Consider the following 24,631-nt stretch of genomic DNA (forward strand, 5'->3'; position numbering starts at 1 on the left):
TGTGGAGTTCTGGGCACATGCCCGCTGTGTGCCCAGCCTGTGGGCATGGGAGGATGAGTAAGAGCTGGGCTCGGCCCACTTGTGCCTGTACCTGCGTGTGTAATGGTGCCCCAGGAGGTCCCAGCCTGCAGCCTGTGTTCTGTAGCATGTGGGTGTGGTACCTATGCCCCAAGGCTGCAGGAAAGTCATTTCCCCAGGGAGCCGCCCCTTGGCTGGCTCAGGGCTCCCCTACCCCAGGCCCCTCTGAGATGGCGCCTCTTCCCCAGCTCGCTCTGCCTGTGGATGTATGTACTGGGGCTGCTAGTGGCCTCCTGGGAGCCGCATGCCTTAGAGGGAGGGAGGCAATACCTTCCTGCCCCCTTCCACAGGCCTCCCCTTGGTGGGGAAACTTGGTGGGGAGGCCTCAGCTCCCCACACCCTGGGGCTGCCCTAGCCCCATAGGCCAAGGGCTGAGGAAAGGTCCCAGGAGAAAGGGCCAGTGGGCATGGGGGCACTGGCCCTGGAGAAGGAAGCAAGGGCCCTACGGTCTGTCCTCAGCTCTGTCCAGCTCCTTCTCTTCCCGAGGCAGTAGGCCACCCATCTTTTACAGGTCCTCAGGGGTGCCTGCATGGCTCAGTCGGTTAAGCGTCTGACTTCGGCTCAGGTCATGATCTCATGGTTCATGGGTTCGAGCCCCACGTCAGGCTCTGTACTGACAGCTCGGAGTCTGCTTTGGATTCTGGGTCTCCCTCTCTCTCTGACCCTCCCCTGCTTGTGCTCTCTCTGTCTCTCAAAAATAAATAAACATTAAAACATTTAAAATAGGGGCGCCTGGGTGGCTCAGTTGGTTGGGTGGCCGACTTCGGCTCAGGTCATGATCTCATGGTTCATGTGTTCGAGCCTCACATCAGGCTCTGTGCTGACAGCTAGCTCAGAGCCTGGAGCCTGTTTCGGATTCTGTGTCTCCCTCTCTCTCTGACCCTCCCCTGCTCCCGCTGTCTCTCTCTCAGAAATAAATAAGACATTAAAAAAAAAATGTAAATAAAGAATTTAAAATAAATAAATAAATAAAAGACTTCAGGGATGCCAGTGCCTGCCCCGAAGGTCACTGGTGAGCTGAGACAGTGTAATGAGCCAGGGGCAGGCGGTCTTCCTGGGGAGGCCAGCGCACTGTGTGTGTGTGGGGGGGGGGCCAGAGAGGCTTGTAATCTACTCCGGGCTAACTTCTGAAGGGGTGATCTTCTCAGGGACCCCAAAAACCCAACTCTGGAGCAGACAGAGGTAGGGGCTAGGGCAGGGGACTCCCACCCCTGATGGGCCCAGCAGTCATTACAGAGCCTAGCTCAGTGCAGCAAGGCCTCTCCTCCCCTCCGTGGGCCCCAGATACCGGGAGGGACCCCTCTCCTCCAGGCCACACTGCCTTCATCAAAGGGCAAGTAGGCCAAGACAGAGAGGAGGCAGGGAGGTAGAGCCAGGCCCTCAGGGGGTGGCGCCCCTGTTGGGTGAGACCAGACACACGCCCGCTGGGATCTGAAAGGCCCAGGCAGAGGAAACCCTGTCCTGCCCTCTATGAGGTTAAGAGCTCTGTCACAAGGGCAAGCTCAGAGCCTCGAGTCCTCAATGACCAGATGATGGGCCCTCCCCAGGCAGGGCGCAGGCCTGCAGGCCATCTAGTCAGTCCAGGGGTGGCAAGGAAGGGGACAGTGGAGGAGAAGAGTTAGGGGCCGCCGACCCACCACTGCAGGCTGAGCGGCTCTCAGAGCCTCGGTTTCCATGCCTATGCAGTGAGGCCGGGGGGCCCCGTGAGCTGATGGCGGGGATCTGGGCGGTGGAAGCGTCACATGTCAGTTATTGCCATTACGCAGGAGGAAGAAGATGGCGGGTCTGCGTCCCAGTCCATGGACCAGGCTGCTGCTGGCAGCCCTACTGAGTGTCAGCTTCCCCGGGGAACTGGGTGAGTCTGAGACGCCTCTACAGCAGCCTTCTGGGCGCGGGCACCCCTTTGAAGGCACGGAGGGCTCTCACAGGTTGTCTCCTCCCCCACTCACTTAGCCTCTCAACAAACAACTATGGCCCATTTCGAGGGCTGGGAGTAGTGAGGCTGAGCCAGGTAGACTCACTGCGGGAGGCAGATTTGCTCTAGAAGAGAGAGAAGATGCCCATGCAGAGAACTGAGGCACTTGCAGGGTGTTCTTTATAGGAACTGGGAGGAGAGAGGGCCGGTGACTCGGCACTGCTCTGAGTGTCTGCAGTCAGGAGTCCGGCCCCACCGATGAAATCTGGCCTGTCACAGGAGGCTGTGTTGATAGCCTGAAACAGACCATGCTGGGAATCTGGGCAGAGGCTGCAGGGCGGACCCCTGCCCCATCAGAGCCCCTGTTAAACCCTGACAGCGCACCTTTACCCGGAGCCCAGGAGACCACTCACTGTGTGCTCTGGGTGCACACAGTAGGGCCTCACTGTGATTTTTAATTCCACAGAACCAAAGGGAATCCCCACAACCTTTGGGAAGACTCTGCAGTTTTCCTTCATTCGTTTACTAACAATTTGCTGGTGTGCCAGTCGTGGGCTAGTTACAGGGGGACACAGTGACAAACAAGATGGACACAGTCCCCTTTACCCTGGAGGAGCAGGGGAGGGACAGCCAAGGGCGTCCCCACCAGCAAATGGGCAAGCGCCTCATCTTAGCCCGCACCTTCCTTCCCTCCGGACTTGACTGGCAAGCTCGGGTGTGAGACCTGGCTCTGCCCTGGCTGTGTGACCTGGGCAGACCGGCCACCACTCGCTGGCCTCCATTTCCCTCCATTTCCCCCTCTGTAAGATGGGAGAGCGCCCCCACCTCTCTTCAAAGAGGATGCTTGTGGGAAAGGGCTTGGTCACCGCTGAGGTTCATCTCAGTGGGTCTGCTCCTCCCTGCCCTCCAGCGAACCGCTGCAAGAAGGCCCAGGTGAAGAGCTGCACCGAGTGCATCCGCGTGGACAGGCACTGCGCCTACTGCACCGATGAGGTGAGCTGCCTGCCCTCCTGAGCTCAGCACCGGCCCAGCCCGGTTCCCCAAAGTGCACGCCCTGCCCCGCCGTGCCCCACCCCTGGGCTCTGGCGAGAGTCCGCACTGGCCACACCCTCAGCCCGGCCTCAGACTGGGGAGCGGGTGTGGAACAGGCAAGGGTCAGGATAAATCTAGGGTTGGGACAGCCAGGGGCTGGGCCCTGCCCCCGCTGACCCCATCTCCTTTGACCAGTTGTTCAAGGAGCGGCGCTGCAACACCCAGGCGGAGCTGCTGGCTGCCGGCTGCCGGCAGGACAGCGTGGTGGTCATGGAAAGCAGCTTCGAGATCACAGAGGTGCCTGGAGTGGGGGAGGGGCGTCAAGGGAAGTGGTTCCTCCATGCTCGAGGCGGCTGTTTGCCGGGGTCCGCTGTGTCCGCTGGTTGGGCTCAGAGGCTCCGCATCGGGTCTCCAGAGTGACCCTCCAGCCAGCGTCCCCCTCCCCTGGACACAGGAGACCCAGATCGACACCACCCTGCAGCGCAGCCAGGTGTCGCCCCAGAGGCTCCGGGTCCGGCTTCGGCCAGGCGAGGAGCAGCACTTTCAGCTGCTCGTGTTCGAGCCCAAGGAGAGCCCTGTGGACCTGTACATCCTCATGGACTTCTCTAATTCCATGTCCGACGATCTGGACAACCTCAAGCAGATGGGGGAGAAACTGGGTATGGCTGGGCCGGCGTGGAGGACTGTGGGGCAGGGGACGGAGAGGGGGGCCTCCCCCAGCTGGCTGGGCACCTGCTTGGGAGGCCAGGGCTCAGGAGAGCTGCCCCCAGCCCACAAGGAAGCCGAGGACCTCTGAGCCCCCCGCCAGGAACTTCCTCCTTGCCCATTCTCGGGGCGGGGGTCACCGCTAGACCCCACTAGCCGCTTGGGACTTCAGAGAAAGCCCAGGCTGGGGGGGCAGCAGAGCCCTGTGGCCCAGACAAGGAGTACCCCCATGGCCATGAGGTTGAAGTTCCACCCCAGCTCCGCCGCCAGCTGGTCCAGTTACACCACCGCCCCTTCTGGCTCGCTCCATGCATGGGTCTGGGCCCCTGAGTCCCATCTCCCCCATCCTACTGTGAACATGAACTGATGTTCATGTGCAAGGTATTGACAGGGGGCTGTTCTCCCTCTTCCTCCTTCCCAAGCCAGCCCCCCACCCCCTGCGCTGATGCGGGGGTGCCGGGACTCAGCTGCCCCCTCTCTTTCCTGTTGACATCCAGCTGAGGTCCTGAGGAAGCTCACCAACGACTACACTATTGGATTTGGCAAGTTTGTGGACAAAGTCAGCGTCCCTCAGACGGACATGAGGCCCGAGAAGTGAGTGACCGAATGGGCAGAGGTCCTGGACACGGGGCCAGCCTCCTCTCCGCCAGGGCGCTTACCAGTGTTCTGGTTGAAGCAGGCCAAAGGGGCACTTCCAGAGAGGGTGGGCACAGGGGTAGACGGAGCCTTCTCCCCTGAGTCTGTCTCTCTCTCCCTCCACCTCTGCCCAGGCTGAAGGAGCCGTGGCCCAACAGCGACCCTCCCTTCTCCTTCAAGAACGTCATCAGTCTGACAGAAAACTTGGCTGAGTTCCGGAATAAACTGCTAAAAGAGCGGATCTCAGGCAACCTGGACGCTCCTGAAGGAGGTTTTGATGCCATCCTGCAGGCGGCCGTGTGCACGGTGAGTGCCAGGGAGAGTCCTGCCCGTCCAGACCAGGGCTGTTCTTCCACAAGGGCGCGAGCTGCCCACTGGGCTGCTCTGGTACCAGGCGGACACCCCCCGGCTCGAAGACAAGCCCAGAGTCTCTGGGTGGCCCTCCGTGACAAGCCAGGTTGAGATGTGCCAGGATCCAAGGTGACCCAGCCTGAGCAGTCACAGCCTGCTTTTGCACTGGCCAGAGAAGCAGACATGAGTTCTGAGGTTCTGGAACCTTCCATGACCTGCAGCCAGCCTACCAACCATCTCCGTGCTAAGCCCAGTCTTCCAAGAGCCACAGCCTCTGACTGCACCGGGCAGCTGAAGAGAGCAGTTCTTACGTGCCCATCAATTTTTTTCATTTTGAAAATAATATAACCATCTTATAAACAATTTGGAGAACAAAGAACAGAAATTGCCTATCATTTTGCCACTGTCAGCCAGCCCGCCGGCAATGGGATATCTCACCAGCATATTTTGTTTCCCTTTCCTGATTTTATACAGCTGGAATCAGTATGCTTACAATTCTGAAGTTTCCTTTTTTCCCCCCACTTCACGCTATCCGGAGCATTTCTGCTTATAATACAGCTTTCCAAATCATCCCATGTATTTTTCTAACAAACTGCCATGCACAGCTCTTATCTACCTTAGCTGCCCTTTTCACGTAATATTGCATGTGCACATTTTCCTATGCGGTTAAAATTTTCTTGCTTGGTGGGCACGAAGTTTGGGGAGCCGCCCGGATGACCCTCGTGCAGATCTTGCGTGGTGGCTGCTGCGTGCACAGACCCCACCTACATCTTCCTTGCTGTTTTCTGCTGCCCGCCGCTGCCACTCACGTGCTGTCACGTGATGATGGCCTGCTGCGAACCCCGTGGCTCCGCTGCGCTCACGGCGGGACCCACCGTCTCAGTCATCCATGATGCTGCAATGCATTGTCCGCAGTAGGCAGCCTGCTCAATGGGCCTCCCCCGCTTGTCTTCCCCAGAGGGACATCGGCTGGCGCCCCGACAGCACCCACCTGCTGGTGTTCTCCACTGAGTCTGCTTTCCACTATGAGGCTGACGGTGCCAACGTGCTGGCTGGCATCATGAGCCGCAACGACGAGGCATGCCACCTGGATGCCTCGGGCACCTATACCCAGTACAGGATGCAAGACTACCCGTCAGTGCCCACCCTGGTGCGCCTGCTTGGCAAACACAACATCATCCCCATCTTCGCCGTCACCAACTACTCCTACAGCTATTACGAGGTGCGGGGCCAAGGCCTTGTTGGGCAAGAAGGGGGGCGGGAAGGGGGTCCACAGGACTTCTCCAACATTCCCACCCCCAATTCCTTCCTTCCCCAAACTTGTGCGCCTCCCAAGGGGCCACACCCACCCTGATGGAAATGGGAGGTCCTGTGCCCACCCCCCAACCCAGCTCCCAAGCAGGTAGGGGTGAGGAGGGCAGGCTCTAGAACACACCAGGGCGTAGTTTCCCCATCCACAAAGTGAGGATAACCTCAGAGCTGTTGTCCAGATGCAATGAGCCGATACTTGCTGAGGCCTAGCCCCGGGCTGCCATTCTCTCCCACAGAAGCTGCGGACGTACTTCCCGGTGTCCTCGCTGGGGGTGCTGCAGGAGGACTCCTCCAACATCGTGGACCTGCTGCAGGAAGCCTTTGAAGTGAGGGGCAGGGCGGGCTCTGGGGCAGAGCTGGAGAGGAGGCAGTGGGCAAAGGATGTCCCAAGTAACAGCGAACAGGATAGGCCAGTGAGGAACGGTCCCTGCTCTTCCCCGGGGACCCTGAGGAGCCCACCTTAGCCCCAGGTTCCTGCGGGCCCTGCCGCCCAGAGCACCTCTCCCACCTCAGTCCTCCATGTGCGGCGGGTGGAGCTCAGCCAGGCCGTCCAGACCACTGACTGCGTCCCTCTTCTTTAGCGCATTCGTTCCGACCTGGACATCCGGGCCCTGGAAACGCCCCGGGGCCTGCGGACCGAGGTCACCTCCGAGATGTTCCAAAAGACGAATACTGGGTCTTTTCGCATCCGGCGGGGGGAAGTGGTACGCCTCTGTGGGGCTCCGGGGTAGGGGAGGATGGGCACAGGGCCCCTCGGTGGGGGGTAGGGAGGAGTGTCTGCCTGAGCAGAGATCAAGGGTGTAACTTACAGGAGTGCCTGGCTGGCTCAATTGGTGGAGCATGTGGGGTCATGAGTTTGAGCCCCATGTTGGGCATAAAGATTACTGAATTTAAAAAAAAAAAGTTTTTTAATAATATAAAAAGAGCGTGGCTTTCAGCATCAGACAGGCCTAGGTTCGAAGTCCCATAGGCCAGACACTCGGATGACTTTGGTACCTTCCTCAGCTCGTCCCCATCTGCAGAGTTGAGATTAAGCAGCACTGAGCTCTGAGCAGTGGTCAGATGAGTGAACGGGCCATCCGTGCCTCTTGTCATTTTCTTTTTTTTTCNAGCCGAAGTTGGACGCTTAACCGACTGAGCCACCCAGGTGCCCCGCCTCTTGTCATTTTCGGTGCTGCTCTTGTCCAGCCTGTGCCTGGAAGAAGAGGTTTTTAGTCGTGAAGAGGGACAGGCAGGGAGCTGGGTATCAAGGATGCAGGCACATCCCTGAAACTCGAGGGCTAAGCGTCTTTTGGCACCGCCGCTCCCTGCTCTGGCTGACGGTGGGATCTCTGCAGGGCACCTACCAGGTGCAGCTGCGGGCTCTGGAGGAGCTGGATGGGACCCACGTGTGCCAGCTGGGAGAAGAGGACCAGACAGGCAACATCCACCTGAAGCCCTCCTTCTCGGATGGCCTCCAGATGGACGTGGGCATCATCTGTGACGTGTGCCCCTGTGAGCTGGTATGCTGCAGTCCCGCCAGGCGGGAGGGAAGCGCTGGCCAGCTGCCACGGCCCCGAGGAACAAACAGAACCCCGGGTGGCCGTATCTTCCCTGCGGGGTGCCCTGAGGGGCAGAGGCAGCAGAAGCGGCGAGTGGCCCCGTTTCCCCAGTGGCTCTGTCATACTTTGCCACATCTCATTCCAGCAAAAAGAGGTGCATTCAGCTCACTGCAACTACCACGGAGACTTCATGTGTGGACACTGTGTGTGCAATGAGGGCTGGTGAGTGTGTGGGCGCAAAGCTGGCACCCGGGGTGCCCTGGACCCTGCAAGGCTCTGATGTGGGGCACACTGTGCATGCCCGGCTGAAGGTGGGATGGCGGGTCGTAGAAAGGCTTGGAAAGGGGCAGACCTGCTTGTTAGGGGGATTCCGTTCAAAGCGCTTCAGAATGCATAGATACAAAGGATATCTTTGGGGAAAGGTGCAAGAATCAGGACAGTGGTGGCCGGCAGGATGTGGGGACTGGATGGTTGGGGGACAGACACGAGAGGGACCCTTTGTACCTTTAGTATCCTGAACCATGTGCGCTTCTTCCCTAATCAGATATGAGCTCATAAATAAAGGCTAGTGAGGGCTTTTAAAGCTTCAAGACACTGAACGTGTCCATCGTGACTTGAGGGAGGGACCCCGGGGGGGACTGAGACTGACATTTGAGTCTCAGCTCAGGCAGCATCGTCCATGCGACTCTTAGAGCCTCAAGTTTCCTCATCTGTAAAATGGGATGGTAAAAGCCCCAGCCCTCCTCTTAGGCTGTGGGGACGTGACTGACCCCTTCCTTAGGAGCGGCAGCACCTGCAGCTGCCCCACCGGCTCGCTGAGTGACATAAAGCCCTGTCTGCGGGAGGGCGAGGACAAGCCGTGCTCTGGGCGTGGCGAGTGCCAGTGCAGCCACTGCGTGTGCTACGGCGAAGGCCGCTATGAGGGTCCGTTTTGCGAGTATGACAACTTCCAGTGTCCCCGTGTCTCTGGGTTCCTCTGCAACGGTGAGCTCAGCAGCCCTGGCAGCCGGTGCCAGGGGGGTCGGGACAGCAAGGGTGACCTGGGTTCCTGGGCCCTGGCCTGCCTCACTGGCTCTCCCATCCACACCGGGTGGGCGGGCCAGGCCAGGAGTCTGAATCCCCAAGTTTAGAGCCAGCCCTGCTCTGGGCTCTCTGAGCGCCTCCCCAAGTCTATTCCCAACGTGGACCTCTCTCCCCTCTGCACACTTGATGCCCAAGCACCCCGCCGGTGTGTCCTTAATGCTTAAGGACTCATGCTTAAGACCGCTCCCCTGAGGTTCTGTCGGCCGCGCCCACCTCCATTCTCCCATCTCATTAGGGCGAGTCCCATCCAGCTGAATCCTCAGTGGTTGGCGGTATTCCGCACGGCATCTTTCCTCTCGCAGAAGATGGCACGTTTGTAGCAGGCAGGGCCTGGAGGTACATGTCCACCACGGCCCCCCAGGGGTCAAGGCAGTGGGCCCAGGGCTTCCAAGCAGGGGTCACAGAACCCAGACCGGGGCCACAGATAGGGTTGAGTGGTTGAATGGAGGAGAATGAGTGAAAATCCAGGCATCAAATACTTTAAAAATTTTTTTTAACATTTTTTTTTTTTACAAATAGTTTATTGTCAAATTAGTTTCCATTAACATTTTTATTTATTATTGAGAGACAGAGACAGAGCATGAGCATGGGAGGGACAGAGAGAGGGANCACGCTTAACTGACTGAGCCCGCCCAGGCGCCCCCTAGGCATCAAATAAATACTTTTAAGCCTCAACTGTATACTTGTCACTGGAGGTCAAGCCCCTGCTTCTCTACCTTTCCTCACTTTTTGCTTTTGTCTGCCATTTCTCCTCTTCAGCTGTCCATCCCAAAGTGTGTTCAGAGAGATGAAGGAAGCTGGTGCATCTGGAGAAAGGCAGACATTTGGCACAGGCAAAGCTGTAAGAGAGGAGGGGAGGCCCAGGCTGCTGGAGAAGGAGGCAGGAACAGAATGCAGGGCTTAAAAGGCCAGAAAATACATAGTTTCAGTTTTGTGAGCCTTGTGGTCTCCTCACAACTACTGAGCTCTGCCACTGTAGCAGAAAGCAGCCATAGAGGGGCTCCTGGGTGGCTCAGTCGGTTAAGTGTCCAACTTTGGCTCAGGTCACGATCTCATAGTCTGTGGGTTCGAGCCCCGCATAGGGCTCTGTGCTGACAGCCAGCTCAGAGCCTGGAGCCTGCTTCGGATTCTGTGTCTCCCTCTTTCTCTGCCCCTCCCCTGCTCACTCTCTGTCTCTCAAAATAAAATAAAGACATAAAAAAAAATTAAAAAAAAAGAAAGCAGCTATAGACAATATGTAAACAAATGAATGTGGCGTATTCCAATTAAACTTTAGCAAAAACAGGGAGGGAGTTGGATTCAGCCTGCAGGCCATAGTTAATTACAACCTTTATTCTGGTCTAAGGATTTTAGATTTTATCCTTTGGCAGAAGGAGGTCATAGGAGGTTTTGATTTCATTTTGTAGCAATTTGTATATTAGCCTTGTATCCAGCCACTTTGGTAAACTCACTCACGAAATCTAATGATTTATCCGCAGATTCTTTTTGGTATTTTGTGACACGTTCCTAATACTTAAAAGAAAGGCAGTTTTATCTCTTACTTTCCAACATTCTTTCTCTGACTTTATTGCATTGGCCAGAACTCATTAGAGTTCTCTTACACCAGGGGGCCACATGATTGGATTTGTGTTTTAGGATAATGACTCCGGCTGCAGAGTGGAAGGCAGAAGGCAGAATGGAATGGGAGAGATGGAGGGATAGAGCTTCCAAAAAGTGAGGAAGAGATGGCCCTGTCCCCGGCTGGAGAAGTCCTAGCTCGGGCTCAGCAACCACAGGCCCTTCCTGGCAGATGTGGGCGGCCTGGACTACAGGAGTGAAAGTGGCTCTCCTCTCCCTTCCTTCTCCCTTTCCACAGACCGGGGACGCTGTTCCATGGGCCAGTGTGTGTGTGAGCCTGGCTGGACAGGCTTGAGCTGTGACTGCCCTCTCAGCAACGCCACCTGCATCGACAGCAACGGGGTAGGCCTGGGCACGAGGAAGGCGCGCAGGGTGGCAGAAGGGACCGCAGCCAGAACCACCCACCCTCGCGGGCAGGGGTGGGGTTACTGGTAGCTCACTGGTGCCTCCTCTTGCCCCAGGGCATCTGTAACGGCCGTGGCTACTGCAGCTGTGGCCGCTGCCATTGCAACCAGCAGTCGCTCTACGTGGACACCATCTGTGAGATCAACTACTCAGCGGTGAGGCCAAGGTCATGGGGCTGGGGGCGTGGGACTCCAAGGCACTGGGCAGAGCAGACAGCCACCTAACGCAGCCCTGGTTTCTCCCTCTCCCCCACCCAGATCCGCCTGGGCATCTGTGAGGACCTGCGCTCCTGTGTCCAGTGCCAAGCCTGGGGCACTGGGGAGAAGAAGGGGCGTATGTGTGAGGGGTGCAACTTCAAGGTCAAGATGGTGGACGAGCTGAAGAAAGGTGTGAGGCGACGCTGAGGACGGGGGTGCTGAGAACCTAGGCGCAGGGCATCTGGTGGGGCAGGGGTGTCACTCACTGCAGCAGGACTATAGAGCTGGGCAGAGCTTATAATCCCGGCTGAGGTCATGGCAGGCCAGAGAGAGGGGTTCCAGACCTGGGAGAGGTCACAGAACCCAGACAGGGCACACAGACCCGGGCACGGGCACGCAGTCTGGCCAGGACCCAGGGACCCAGGCAGGAGGCACGGCTGAGTAGGGACCAAAGAGTCTGGGGAGGGGCACCTGGCTCGGGCAGGGGGTAGATAGCCGGGGAGGGGTATGAACACAGTAGGGGCGTATAATGGGGCCATGAGGGCGCACAGCCTTCTCTCCGCTGGGTCAGATCAATGTTCTAGAAGCCAAGTTCCTGAATGTCACCCAGGATGGGGCAGACGGGGGTACAGATGTGCAGCCTTTGATGCTCCTGGGCAGGGACAGGGAAGCTTTCCCCCTCACCCTGGCCCTGTGCCAGGGTATTCGTGTCCTCCGCCAGGGAGGCGCCCGTGGGCCCCAGAGCAGGGGACAGCTCCCAGGCGCAGGGCACCCTGCTGACGATGTGTGGGTGCAGGAGACCAGGTGCTGGAGCACTGCTCCTTCCGGGATGAGGACGATGACTGCACATACAGCTACACCGTGGAGGGCGACGGCACCCCCGGGCCCAACAGCACCGTCCTGGTGCACAGGAAGAAGGGTGAGCCGGCGGACGGGCTGGGGGGGCAGCCTGGCAGGCCCCGGGGAGGGGATGGGCATCGCCTCCCTCCTCCTCTCCCTCCCCTTCCTCCGCAGACTGCCCACCCAGCTCCTTCTGGTGGCTCATCCCTCTGCTCATCTTCCTCCTGCTGCTCCTGGCACTGCTCCTGCTGCTCTGCTGGAAATACTGTGCCTGCTGCAAGGTGGGAGCTCCCCAGGGCCGCACCCCCAGGGCCCCACCCCCACCAGGTCCCCACTCCTCACCAGGGTCACCTCCCCCAGGGCCCCACCCCCAGGGCCGCCTCTCCCACCATGNGGTGCCCACCCCCCACCAAGGTCCTCATCCCCCACCAAGGTCCCCACCCCCCCACCAAGGTCCTCATATGTGGGGAGAGGCCAGGTGAAGCCACGTCTTCTGTCGAGCTCTGGTGCCCTTCCTATCTCCGCCCTTCGCCTCTGCCCAGCATCAGTAGCCTGTATCTGAGCCCAGCTGCCCTCGGTTCAGGCATGTGCAAAGGGCCATGGGAGCCAACAGGGAAGAAAGACCTCGCCCACCAGGAGCTGATAGTCTCTCTCACTGGAGAGCAAAGACGGGAGGCAGGAAATCATGGAGGACGGCCTGGCATAGAATGCTGAATTGCAGGGGCAGAGGAGAAACTGTGTGGTAGTGCCCGTGTTATGGGCTATTAGTGTGTGTCACGGAGAAAAAGAGGTCTGCGATCAAATACATTTGAGAAACAGACTTCTTCTCTGCAGGACTTCTCAGAGCCTTTGATCTAGTTGTCTGCATAGTGAAGCTGTAAAAGGGCACAGGGAATGAAGTCAGTGCTCCTCAAATGGGTTTGACCACAGAACCAGTACTTTACAAGGCATCTGGCAGGACCAGCATCCCAGGATACAAACTTCAGGAACCCTCTGCGCCTGTCAATCTCTGTACTCACCATATGCGCTCCACACCTCGATCCTTTCAACTTCCTTGATATCTTGTGTCTGGAGAGGGCATGGTTGCCCCTCTGGGCCATTGGCACGGGTGGTGGGGGGGTGGCTGGAGGGGCTTACCTGGGCTGAGGCAGCCGTCCCAGCCCTCATCCCCGCCCGCCTTGTCTCCTAGGCTTGCCTGGCACTCCTCCCTTGTTGCAACCGAGGTACGGGCCCAGCATCTGCGGGGCGGCGACGGCTCTGACCCCTCTTCCCCCAGATAGCGTGGAGGGGAAGTAGGGGCGAGTCTGGAGCGGAAGCAGGAGGCCTGGGGTCCTGCCCTGGGGGGGGTGTGGCCGGGAGGGCCTGGGTGGGGCCCCATGCTGAGATCTCTCCCCTGTCACGCAGGTCACATGGTGGGCTTCAAGGAAGACCACTACATGTTGCGGGAGAACCTGATGGCCTCGGACCACCTGGATACGCCCATGCTACGCAGCGGGAACCTCAAGGGACGTGACATGGTCCGATGGAAGGTCACCAACAACGTGCAGCGGTCCGGCCCTGCCTCGCACATCTCCAGCACCAACCCCACGGAGCTGGGTGAGGGCCCGGGCGTGACGCGGTGGCTCTGGGCAGCGCCCCTGGGGCCTGAGGCACACTGACCGCTCTTTCTGGGTTCAGATCACACCATTCCCATTTTCTCTGGGCGTTGGGCACAGGCACAGGCCTGGCCACCTTCTACCCTTCCTGGCGGTGCCACGGGCCTCAGGGTCTCAGCCTGCCAGTTGCCCCCTCCCCCCCCACCATCCTAGCCTGGCTCTCGGAGGAGGCTTCTAGAGAGCCTGATGGGCGGGAGCCTGATGACCCCCATCCTGCCTGCCCCCTAGTGCCCTATGGGCTGTCCCTGCGCCTTGCCCGCCTTTGCACCGAGAACCTGCTGAAGCCGGACACTCGGGAGTGTGACCAGCTGCGCCAGGAGGTGGAGGAGAACGTAAGGGCCAGAGCAGCTGACTGTGGGGCCGTGGGCACTTCTGGGCATGCGTGTGATCCAGGTAGAGGGCGAGCAAGGAGAAAGCGGCCGCAGAACCTTGATTTTTCCGAGTAGGAAAGAGGGGCTTCCTTGGACATGTGCCTGGGTGGGGTCGTCCTGTGAATGTTTCCAGAAGGGGACAAGGCAATGTGCGTGTCCCCAGCCAGCCATGTCCTCTGGGCCTGGGTGGCTCTGGGTGGAGAGGCTCACTCAGGGCACCAGCCTCACGCCTCTCCTTGCCTGGCAGCTGAATGAGGTGTACAGACAGATCACAGGCCCACACAAGCTCCAGCAGACTAAATTCCGGTGGGTCCTGGGTGCCCGGGGGGGTGGGGGGTGGGAGCTGCCTAGGGATCCCCCACACACAAACAGGTCTGTGCCTCTATATCCCAGAGACTGTGTGGCTCATGGTCCCTTCTTTGTCCTCCACAGGCAGCAGCCCAATGCCGGGAAAAAGTGAGTTGAAGGCACGTGGGTGGGGCAGCCCTAGGTCAAGTATATTGCCCAAGATTACCTAGTTACTAAGAAACAGAGCAGGATTTGAACCCAGAGAGTTTGACTTCAGCACCCATACCCTTAGCATCTTTTCTGTGGCATCTATTCCTGGAATCCCGCCCAAAGGGGAGTGGCTGGGAGGGTCTAGGGAGGGGCCCCATTTCATAGATGCGGTGGACGGGATAGCCCCTTTCACAGATGAGGACCCTGAGGCTCAAGGAGGCACAGTGGCTTGACTGAGGTGAGGTGGTGGGGTGCCAGCATGCCAGATGCTCTTTAAAGTACTGGTTCTGTGGTCAAATCCATTTGAGAAGCACTGACTTCATTCCCCATGCCCTGCTTAGAGTTTCACTATGCATACAACTAGATCAAAGGCTCTGAGAAGTCCCACAGAGAAGAAGCCTGCCTCCCAAATGGATTTGGCCACAGATTCCTTTTTCTCTAGAACACACTCTAGTAGCCCATGACACTGGGGCTACTACACGGTGGCACTTTTTGCTGCCAGGCATCTTGTTCCTTAATGGGGAGAGGACAAGCTGGGGGGACAAGTGGCCAGTCCGACACCCCCCCCACTTGCCCATCCCCTACCCCAGGCAGGACCACACCATTGTGGACACGGTGTTGATGGCACCTCGCTCAGCCAAGCAGGCCCTGCTGAAGCTGACAGAGAAGCATGTGGAACAGGGGTCCTTCCATGAGCTCAAGGTGGCCCCCGGCTACTACACCCTCACTGCAGACCAAGGTAGGTGGGCCGGCTCCCTGCGCCACCACCCTGTGCCTCCCACACCTGTGCAGCCCCCTGACACACTTCTGACTGCCCCCCAACACCCACCCAGATGCCCGGGGGATGGTGGAGTTCCAGGAAGGCGTGGAGCTGGTAGACGTGCGGGTGCCCCTCTTCATCCGGCCTGAGGACGATGATGAGAAGCAGCTGCTGGTGGAGGCCATCGATGTGCCCGTGGGCACTGCCACCCTCGGTCGCCGCCTGGTCAACATCACCATCATCAAGGAGCAAGGTGATCAGGGGCGCCTGGGGGGCTCAGTCGGTTAAGCGTCCGACTTTCGCTTAGGTCATGATCTCGCGGTTCGTGGGTTCGAGCCCCGCATCGGGCTCTGTGCTAACTGCCAGCTCGGAGCCTGGAGCCTGTTTCTGAATCTGTGACTCCCTCTCTCTGTGACCCTCCCCTGCTCACGCTGTCTCTCTCTCTCTCTCTCTCTCCTAGAAATAAATAAAACATTAAAAAAAAAAAAAGGAGCAAGGTGATCAGGGCGGAGGGAGCAGGAAGGCATAAGGGGGGGTCTAGGCACACTTGCTCTTCCTAATATCTGAGTCCAAATGGGGCCTGACCATGTAGCCTGGGCAAGCCACTTAATCTCTGTGAGCCTTGGTTTCTCCATCTGTAACATGGGCACCTGGCTCTCAAGAAGGGTATGTGGCTATGCGTTGTTGCCCAGGGCCCGGTAGTAAGCGCTCAATGTGGGCGCTTCTGCTATAATTATAGGGTGTCGTGTCCCCCTGAAGTCGTCCCCTATCCCTCCCATTGATCTTGCCTCCCTTGTGGCCTTTGAACATAGGACGTTGAATGGACCTCCCTGGGATGCCCGGACATCAGAGCAGGAAGGGCATTGGGAGTTGATTTCACCCAAGCTTATGTAGAGGGGAAGCAAAGCCCTGCACCATTGATACCCAGGTTGCCTTCCCTACCTGCTCCTCGGGGAACCCCGAGTTGTCGCTAACCATCCTTTCTGCACCAGAGGCTCTGTGGTGGTCCCTGAGCCTGCTCCCCACCGGCTCCTGCACCACAGGCCCCGTCCTGCTCTGCCCCCACCCACTCAATGCCCCATCTCTGGTTCTGCCCCCGCCTGGCCTCCTTTCTCTGCCTTGACGCTTCCGGAATGTCAGCTGGACAGTGTGCCAGCCCCGCAACCTTTTCCAGAAGAATCTTCCATTCCCTTCCTCGAGCGGGGTGAGGCATGACAGGCAGACTCCTGGAGGCTGGGCGGAGCCAAGAAAGAGGGTGCGTGTTGCGAAACGACTGAGGGCAGGGCGCCCTGACCGGTGCCTGGGTCCTCGCAGCCAGCGGAATAGTGTCCTTTGAGAAGCCTGAGTACTTGGTCAGCGGCGGAGAGCAAGTGGCCCGCATTCCTGTCGTCCGGCGCATCCTGGACAACGGCAAATCCCAGGTCTCCTACCGCACGCAGGATAACACCGCGCAGGGCAACCGGGTAAGGCTCTGCCACGGGGTCAAAGGCATTTCCCAGGGCCCCAGCGAGAGCAGGACACGGCGGCTGCCAGAGTCCCAGGGATGCTGGTGGCGCCCCTGGCTGGCCTGCCAAGGACATGTCTGTCTGCTCCTGCCACTCCGTAGCAGGTGCCTCCCGCTCACCAGAAGTGCCGGTGGTGCCCTCGGTGAGTCCTCATCGCTGCCAGGGACATGTCCGGACCGTTCATATATCCCTTCCAACAAGCCAGTATCCACCAGGGCGGCCCAACCCTTCATAGCGAAACGGATCCCCCGTCTGCCCAAGTCCAGGGGCTTTGGGGTTCTTGAGGTGGGAGCATAGTCCGCATGTCCCTGGGCAGACCCTGGAAAGGCTGTCACAGTTTGCCTCCTGCCGCGCCTGTGGGCCCACGCCCCCTTCATCCCTGGACCCCCATCTCAGGGAAGAGCCACGTCGAGGTGTTGGATGTGCTTGGCGTGGCTTACAGTTTGTTTTTCTGAATTTATCAACATTTACAAACTAAAAATATTCATGTCAGCAGTTCACTCAGGGTAACAGAATCTAGTCTCATTGGACCCACAGGCCAGCTTGGCAAATGCCAGCACCTCACCCATGGCCTGTTCGTCTTCCCTTCCTGGTATTGGAAGGGACAGATCACATTACTGCTTCAGGGCTCCCGATAAAAGTTCCAAAGAAGAATGTGTATGTCCGTAAATTTCACTGAACACACAGTATTAATGTAAGGGATTCTAGCTACCTTGTTACGCTTTTATACAGATCTTTTGGTATTTAAGTATTTTTAAAAAACATTATTATTATTCCCCAACTTGTTATTCTTTTGAAAAACTTCAAGCCCAAAGAAAAATGAAAAGACTAAATAGCATGAGCACCCGTTTACCCTTTAAAACTTTAAAAAAAAATTTTAATGTTTTATTTATTTCTGAGAGAGAGAGAGAGGCAGCGTGAGCAGGGGAGGGTCAGAGGGAGAGGGAGACACAGAATCTGAAACAGGCTCCAGGCTCCGAGCTGTCAGCACAGAGCCCAATGCGGGGCTCGAACCCACGAACCGTGAGATCATGACCTGAGCTGAAGTCAGATGCTTAACCAACTGAGCCACCCAGGTGCCCCTAAAAATGTTTTTGTTTATTTATTTTTGAGATAGAGAGACAGACAGAAAGAGCGCACACAGAGGAGGGGCAGAGAGGGAGACACAGAATCCGAAGCAGGCTTCAGCCTTGGAGCTGTCAGCACAGAGCCCGACATAGGGCTTGAACTCACAAACTATGAGATCATGACCTGAGCCGAAGTCAGAGGCTTAACTGACTGAGCCACCCAGGTGCCCCAGCTCCCATTTACCCTTTACATAGTCACCAATTAATACTGGTTTTCTCAGTCTCCTTCCATATAGATGTAAGAATAGATGCATCTGTCTAGACAAACATATATACATGTACCTGTATCTCTTATCTAGAACTGTAGAGATGGGGGAGAGAGTTGTGTTTCATTTCATTGTGTTTGCTCAACAAAGTGAGTTGTAGACATTGCGTAGATCCTAAAGCTTCTGGCAGCACCTGCTGAGAACAAGCTTATTCCACACAACTACAACATCATTACCAACCTTAAGAAACCTCACATTACAGGACCGCCTGGGTGGCTCAGTTGGTTAATTAAGCATCTAACTCTTGATTTCGGCTCAGGTCATGATCTCACGTTTCGTGAGTTCAAGCTTCGCATCAGGCTCCACGCTGACAGCACAGAGCCTGTTTGGGATTCTCTTTCTCCTTCTCTCTCTGCCCCTCCCCTACATGTGTGAGCTTTCTCTCTCTGTCTCAAAATAACTTTTAAAAAGTATTAGCTAATAATTGGCCCATATTCAGATCTCTCCTTGTTCACATATCCCAATAATGTCTTTTATAGCCTTTTATTTTATTTTATTTTATTTATTTATTTATTTATTTTGCCCCAGTCCAGGAACCAATCAAGGATCTGGCATTCCATTTTGTCCTGTGTCTTAGGTGTCCTTTAATCTAATACAATTCCCCGGCTTTGTCTTTTGTGACTTTGACTTTTGGAAGTGTTCGCCCAGCTCAGTCATCTAGCCGGTAACTCCTGCTTTTCTTAGACTGCAGTGACTGACTGGGTTTCTAAGCTGTTGAATTTGTCCCCTGCTGGGCCTGGACTTGAAATGTTAGTGTGTATCGCCACCTAGTGGTCTCACGTGAGCAGGATGCACGTACATTCACACTGATGCACCCAGCCTGGATGCTTGGGAGAGCTCCGGGGCACTGATGGAAGAAAACTAGAGCTGATGGAGGCACCTTACCTAGAAGGCAGGGCCTGGGAGGCCTGGTCGGATCCCAGACTTCAGAGCCACAGTGTGGGGCACAGTTCTTCCCTCCCTGGATGGGGTCTGCCTGTATCTGCTATACATTCCCATCTCTGGGCCTTGGTTCAAACCTCAGCTCTATCACAACCACCTGTGTGAACTTGGGCAAGTTTCTCCACCTCTCTGTGTGTCTCAGTTCCTCATCTGTAAAATGGGGAGATGCTACAGAAACAGGAGGCATTTCGTGTGCAGGTGGGGTGGTCCCTGCCGTGTACAGGAGGTTGGGGTGGAGTGCGTGGCATGATTCATGCTCCAGGCCTGCTCTGACCCTGACCCCTTCTCCCTCCCAGGACTACATTCCTGCAGAGGGTGATCTGCTATTTCAACCCGGGGAGACCTGGAAGGAGCTGCAGGTGAAGCTTCTGGAGCTGCAGGAGATGGACTCCCTCCTGCGGGGCCGCCAGACCCGCCGCTTCCACATTCAACTCAGCAACCCCAAGTTCGGGGCCCGCCTGGGCCAGCCCTACTCAGCCACCATCGTCATTGGAGACCGAGGTGGGCAGGGCCTGGGGTGTGCTTAAGCAGGTGGGGAGGGAGGGCTGGGCGCCTTTCAGCTAAGGCTGCCAGTATGGGCAGGTAAAATATAGGATTCCTTATTAAATTTGGATTTCTGATAAACAAGGAACAAGTTTTGTATAAGTATATCCCACACCTCAGTGGGATATACTTATCCTATTATTTATCTTAAATTCTGGCTTAACTGGGGGTCCTGCATTTTATCCAGAAATCCTGCTCAGCCAGAGGGTCGAGTCATGTTGTGACTACCCAGCCTGCTGGCGGAGCCGTGAACCCCACCATTAGGTCTTAGGCCTCTGGTTTCAGTTTCAGTTCCAACTAAAATGCAGGTGTTTCTTAGAGGGGTGAAACAATTCTCATGGTTCCTTAGCCTCCAGTATGGTGGTGTCTACGAGCCCAACCCAGAGAAGGCTTGCCTGGAAGTTAAGAGAGGAGGGAGGATTCTCATAGTAGAGTGGGGAGCACAGTGGGGAGGCGGGTGTAGAAACAGGCGTTCTCACATGGAATATTCCTTTGGCTGCCAAGGGAGAAAGAAGGGCAGACAAACTCTCTCCACCTTCTCATTCCTCCAGAGATCCCCCCCTTGTCCTCCACCAGGAGGGAAGGATGCCCTCTGTGGCACCAGTGGGGACACTAGCCCCCCAGAGTCCTGGGTGTTGAGTGGTGTCAGTTGAGTGCTGGTGGGGAAGGCTTGGTAACTGAGTCTCTGGAGCCCCCTGGTGGTGAGGGCGGATTCCTGCTTCACTCAAAGAGGGGGTGTTTGACCTGTCTGTCCCGCTCTGACTCGACCCACTGCAGATGAACTGGACCGGAACTTCACAAGCCAGACGCTGTCATCATTTCCGCCTCACCATGGTGACCCGGGTGCCCCACAGAACCCCAATGCCAAGGCCGCCGGGTCCCGGAAGATCCACTTCAACTGGCTGCCCCCTCCTGGCAAGCCCACAGGGTACAGGGTAAGGTGGGAGGCAATGAGGGAGGGCTGGTACCCACTGGGGAGATGGGTCACCTGACCCAGAGGGCCCCCAAGGGGGCAGGGAGGGCATGCTTGGCCCTAGTGAGCCAAGCACAAGTGGACAGAGGGAACCCCCATCTGCCCTGGGAAGAGGGAAGGCCCCTCCCTGAAGTTTTCAGACATTTGTCCACCTCCTTCCTGGAATCTCCCACCCCTCCCCCCCCCCNTGTCAGGTCACCAACCCCTCCGTGTCTCATCTGTACAAAGGGAACAATGAGGGCAGGAGGTCAGTGAGCAGCTCTGGCACTTGCCGCTCCCCACTGACCAGCTCCTCCCCCGGGAGCAGGTGAAGTACTGGATCCAGGGTGACTCGGAGTCCGAGGCCCACCTGCTTGACAGCAAGGTGCCCTCGGTGGAGCTCACAAACCTGTACCCATACTGCGACTACGAGATGAAGGTGTGCGCCTACGGACCACAGGGCGAGGGTCCCTACAGCTCCCTGGTGTCCTGCCGCACCCAACAGGAAGGTGAGGCCTCAGCACGTGTCTGTCCCGGAACTACCCTGATGCCCCCGTGCCCAGCTCTGCCCACCCCCACCCCCAGAACCCTGCCCTCCCTCGGCTGCTGCTGACAGCTTTCTTCCTACACCACCCCTCCCCCAGTACCCAGTGAGCCAGGGCGACTGGCCTTCAATGTCGTCTCCTCCACGGTGACCCAGCTGAGCTGGGCTGAGCCAGCTGAGACCAACGGAGAGATCACAGCCTACGAGGTCTGCTACGGCTTGGTCAACGAGGACAACCGTAAGGACATGGACCTCTCCCGGCCCTGGGACAGCAGGAAAGGGAGGGAGCAAAGAACAAGAGAAAGGTCACATCATCCCGGTTGGTGGATGTGCCCCATAGACCTGGCTGCCCGAGGCATTGTCAGGTTTGTGGTCAGGTTTGGGCTGGTTGCGTCCCAGGACCAAGCCCTAAAGCTCACAGGGCAGGTGGGGATGGAAGGCACGAGATGCCTTCTCATACAGCAAACCAGCACGGCTCATTTCCACACCGTGCAGTGTGGGGCCAAAGTACAGTTTAGCAAATAGAGGATGCCTCGAATTTCAGAGAAACAATTTTGTTAGTGCAGCTCATGTAACGTTTTATCTGGCAGCCCAAGGCCGGAGTGCCTGGCATCACTGTTGTTTCTTCCCAGTCCTGGAAGGGAGGGAAGGGTGGGCATCCCTTGCCAATGGCCAAGATGAGGAAGTGAGGGAATTCGGTTCCACCTCCTGCCTGGGTGCAGGGACTTTCCCCGTGGGCCCTCACTTCTGTTTGCTCGGTCCCAGGGATGCGGAGCTCACCACCCCATCTGACCTATGGACCTTAACGTGGGTCAGGCTCTGGACTCCCGGGATGGCCCCAAAGGGCAGAGGGCAGCGAGATTATTCTACATGTCAGGCTCATTGCTCTTTACCCACCAAGCAGGCGGCATGCAACCTCAGCCGCTACATCACACTTTTAGCCTGGTCTGGGTTTATAACACCTAGTCGGCCATGGACCACTGTGAGGAAGTCTCTGACCCTGCCTTTCATCCCAGGAGTGACACGTTCCCTGTCCAGAGTCCATCCCTGATGATTTCAGCCATGGCTTCAGTCTGCTGAGGTCTCCGCTGTGTCCTGGAATGTGCTAGATGGCTCTCCTGGCCGAGGGCATCGGCACTTTAGTGGGGGCCCCTCTCTGCTGCTCCTACTAGCTGATAGAGATGTGAGGGGTGGGCAGGGAACAGTACCCACCCTGGCAGCTAGAGACCACCCAGGCTGATGGCCTCCACCAATCAATTCTTCTTAACCACAGTTGTTCGCTGGGGGTAGACATCAAGCTTATCAGGCATCATTTTCCAGAACCTTCCTTTGGACCTCTTTGGAAACTGGGACCTTTCTGGCCTCCATCCTTCTGTGCCTTCACTGGTCTCCCAGAAGCCTTCTGGCATGGCAGGGCACCTCTTGCAGCATCTGGGCTCAGGTGCCGTCACTTGCTCAGAGCAACAGGGGTCACTTTCTCCTTTCTCCCAGGGCTGTGTGTCTGCCCTTCTAGTTGTGACTGGAAGAGAGCCGCCTGCCCTCTGCTCGCCTGTCACTGCTGGCCCTCCTCTACCCCCTTCACTCCTCCCCTTAGCTCTGCCCGGAGGTGCAGCTTCCCTGAGCCCACTCCTCTGTTCCCGCCCTGGCTCCTGTGACCATGGGGCAGCTGGGGTGGACGTCTAGGCGTCTCCGCTTTCACTTCCTCAACGGAGCACTTGCGGTTTGGTTGTGTGGACATTGAGGCACAGGCCCCCTCACCGTCGGAGCGTGTTTCAGGTGGAGGCACTCCGGACACAGGAGCGTTTACCGATCAGTAGCGGTGACAGTGGGCCACCTTGAGTCTAGTCCTGGCCCTGCCACTTAAGGATGAGCCCTTCGGAGAGTTGGTGACCCTTTTTGAAACCGAGCACACCAGGTTCTTAGGGCAAGGCACGACATAGAAGTTCCAATAGCTGCTTGCTCTCTGCCTCGTCCCCTGCGTCCTCTGTGCGATTCAGAGGCCACACAGCAGTGCTGTCACATCAGAGGCCGGGCTGGGCCAGGCAGGAACCCAGAAGGACCCCTCTGAGGCACTCTCCCTGCCCCAGGACCCATCGGGCCCATGAAGAAGGTGTTGGTGGACAGTCCTAAGAGGCGGATGCTGCTCATTGAGAACCTGCGGGAGTCCCAGCCATACCGCTACACGGTGAAGGCGCGCAATGGGGCAGGCTGGGGGCCCGAGCGGGAGGCCATCATCAACCTGGCCACCCAGCCCAAGCGGCCCATGTCCAGTGAGTGTGGGAGGGGGAAGGCAGGGCACGGGGGGGGGGGGGCAGGAGGCTGGGTCCCTGGCTCACCCCTCCCACCCCTGCAGTCCCCATCATCCCGGACATCCCCATCGTGGACGCCCAGTGTGGGGAAGACTACGAGAACTTCCTCATGTACAGCGATGAAGTACTGCGCTCCCCTGCTGGCAGCCAGAGGCCTAGCATCTCCGACGACACTGGTGAGTGGGTCTGGGATCCAGGAGCGGAAGTCCTGGGCAGGAGGTAGGGCTGTCACTGGTGTCCGGAGAAAGCGAAGGGGCCAATGACCACTGGGCCTAGAGATCAAGACTAGAAGTCCCCCTCAGCTCCAGATGGTATCTGCAGAGCCTAGCATTTGGCAGGCATCATACTGGCACTGGGTAGAGGGGACGAAGCCAACGTGGCCCACATGCAGTCGTGTGCACATCTGCGTATAAGCGCAGGCAGAGACTTGCTTGGGAGCAGGTGCAGAGTCGTGCAGGCTCGTGCCCGTGGGACCGTGCAGAAATACAGCCTTGCTCCTGGAAGGCTCACCGGCTGTGCCACAGAGTCAGGACATTTGGGGACAAGGCTACGTGGGAGGAGGCAGGCATGACGCAGGAGCTCAGAGCAGCTGCCTGCCCAGGGTCGATGAGGCAGTGGCCCCTGCCTGGTCCCGCTCCTCCTCCCTCCTGGTTCCCTGGAGTGTGGTGCAAGGGTCCTTGGCTAGACTCCCTGGTGCTCAGTTCTGGCTCTGGCTCTGGCTCTGCTGTGGGACATCAGATGAAGTGCTCACCCTCTCTGTGCCTCGGTGTTCTGATCTGTAAAATAGGATGCCAATCACACAATGCCACGAGTGAAGATTCTCTGGGATTTCTGCTTTCTTCCATCCTTGCCTAAGCCTCAGGCCCCCCGTGAATACCGACGTGCCCTGACAGAGCTGAGCCTGGACTTAATTAAGGAACCCAAGCCCAAGGGTCGCAGGGGTTTTGGAGGGTATGAGAGAAAGAAAGCTCAGCTGTTAACACTGTCTGTGACACACTCTGCGGCTTCTGGAACCGTCCCTGGGAGGCAGGCAGGGGAGAGTGTGATCTCTCGGGTATACAGATGGGAAACCGAGGCTCAGAGCAAGAGGCCTCACAGGTGGTGACAGAGCCAGGGCTCCCCCTGGAGTCTTATCCTCACTCACACGGATGGGCTCCTCTTTGACCCTCGCGGGCTGAGTGTCCTGCCTGTCGCCTGCTCCGCGACCACCCCGCCCCCCGACACACTTGGATTCCGGAGAGCCGANGCAGCCCCCCGTGCCCGCCGGCGGTGCCAACGCGGCCCTTCGTTGTTCCCAAGGCGGCAGCTGGAAGTTCGAGCCCCTGCTGGGGGAGGAGCTGGACCTGCGGCGCGTCACGTGGCGACGGTCCCCGGAGCTCATCCCGCGCCTGTCGGCCAGCAGCGGGCGCTCCTCCGACGGCGAGCCGCCCCGCGGCCCCCAGGAAGCC

The 24,631-nt window shown here is 57.8% G+C and overlaps 1 protein-coding gene across 1 annotated transcript in view; it reads left to right on the forward strand.

The window, feature by feature from the left end:
* The first annotated feature begins 1,848 nt into the window (after positions 1 to 1,848).
* The window catches only part of ITGB4 (integrin subunit beta 4), a 26,328-nt gene continuing 3,545 nt past the window's right edge, over positions 1,849 to 24,631 (forward strand). The window contains exons 1-31 of the mRNA XM_077756155.1: positions 1,849 to 1,933; positions 2,904 to 2,986; positions 3,221 to 3,322; positions 3,480 to 3,684; positions 4,228 to 4,324; positions 4,501 to 4,672; positions 5,676 to 5,939; positions 6,265 to 6,354; positions 6,610 to 6,732; positions 7,366 to 7,530; positions 7,715 to 7,791; positions 8,351 to 8,553; positions 10,508 to 10,611; positions 10,731 to 10,829; positions 10,932 to 11,061; positions 11,668 to 11,790; positions 11,886 to 11,992; positions 12,901 to 12,934; positions 13,116 to 13,307; positions 13,595 to 13,698; positions 13,985 to 14,043; positions 14,170 to 14,193; positions 14,826 to 14,974; positions 15,069 to 15,248; positions 16,310 to 16,458; positions 19,132 to 19,336; positions 20,156 to 20,313; positions 20,659 to 20,839; positions 20,975 to 21,112; positions 22,962 to 23,144; positions 23,228 to 23,359. Of these exons, the coding sequence (XP_077612281.1) occupies positions 1,855 to 1,933; positions 2,904 to 2,986; positions 3,221 to 3,322; positions 3,480 to 3,684; positions 4,228 to 4,324; positions 4,501 to 4,672; positions 5,676 to 5,939; positions 6,265 to 6,354; positions 6,610 to 6,732; positions 7,366 to 7,530; positions 7,715 to 7,791; positions 8,351 to 8,553; positions 10,508 to 10,611; positions 10,731 to 10,829; positions 10,932 to 11,061; positions 11,668 to 11,790; positions 11,886 to 11,992; positions 12,901 to 12,934; positions 13,116 to 13,307; positions 13,595 to 13,698; positions 13,985 to 14,043; positions 14,170 to 14,193; positions 14,826 to 14,974; positions 15,069 to 15,248; positions 16,310 to 16,458; positions 19,132 to 19,336; positions 20,156 to 20,313; positions 20,659 to 20,839; positions 20,975 to 21,112; positions 22,962 to 23,144; positions 23,228 to 23,359 (4,111 nt within the window). The 5' untranslated portion in view covers positions 1,849 to 1,854. The remainder of the gene's footprint in view (positions 1,934 to 2,903; positions 2,987 to 3,220; positions 3,323 to 3,479; positions 3,685 to 4,227; positions 4,325 to 4,500; positions 4,673 to 5,675; positions 5,940 to 6,264; positions 6,355 to 6,609; positions 6,733 to 7,365; positions 7,531 to 7,714; positions 7,792 to 8,350; positions 8,554 to 10,507; positions 10,612 to 10,730; positions 10,830 to 10,931; positions 11,062 to 11,667; positions 11,791 to 11,885; positions 11,993 to 12,900; positions 12,935 to 13,115; positions 13,308 to 13,594; positions 13,699 to 13,984; positions 14,044 to 14,169; positions 14,194 to 14,825; positions 14,975 to 15,068; positions 15,249 to 16,309; positions 16,459 to 19,131; positions 19,337 to 20,155; positions 20,314 to 20,658; positions 20,840 to 20,974; positions 21,113 to 22,961; positions 23,145 to 23,227; positions 23,360 to 24,631) is intronic.

The sequence above is a fragment of the Crocuta crocuta genome, unplaced genomic scaffold (assembly GCF_008692635.1).
Source record: "Crocuta crocuta isolate KB4526 unplaced genomic scaffold, BGI_CrCroc_1.0 scaffold50, whole genome shotgun sequence".
Classification (NCBI taxonomy): domain Eukaryota; kingdom Metazoa; phylum Chordata; class Mammalia; order Carnivora; family Hyaenidae; genus Crocuta; species Crocuta crocuta.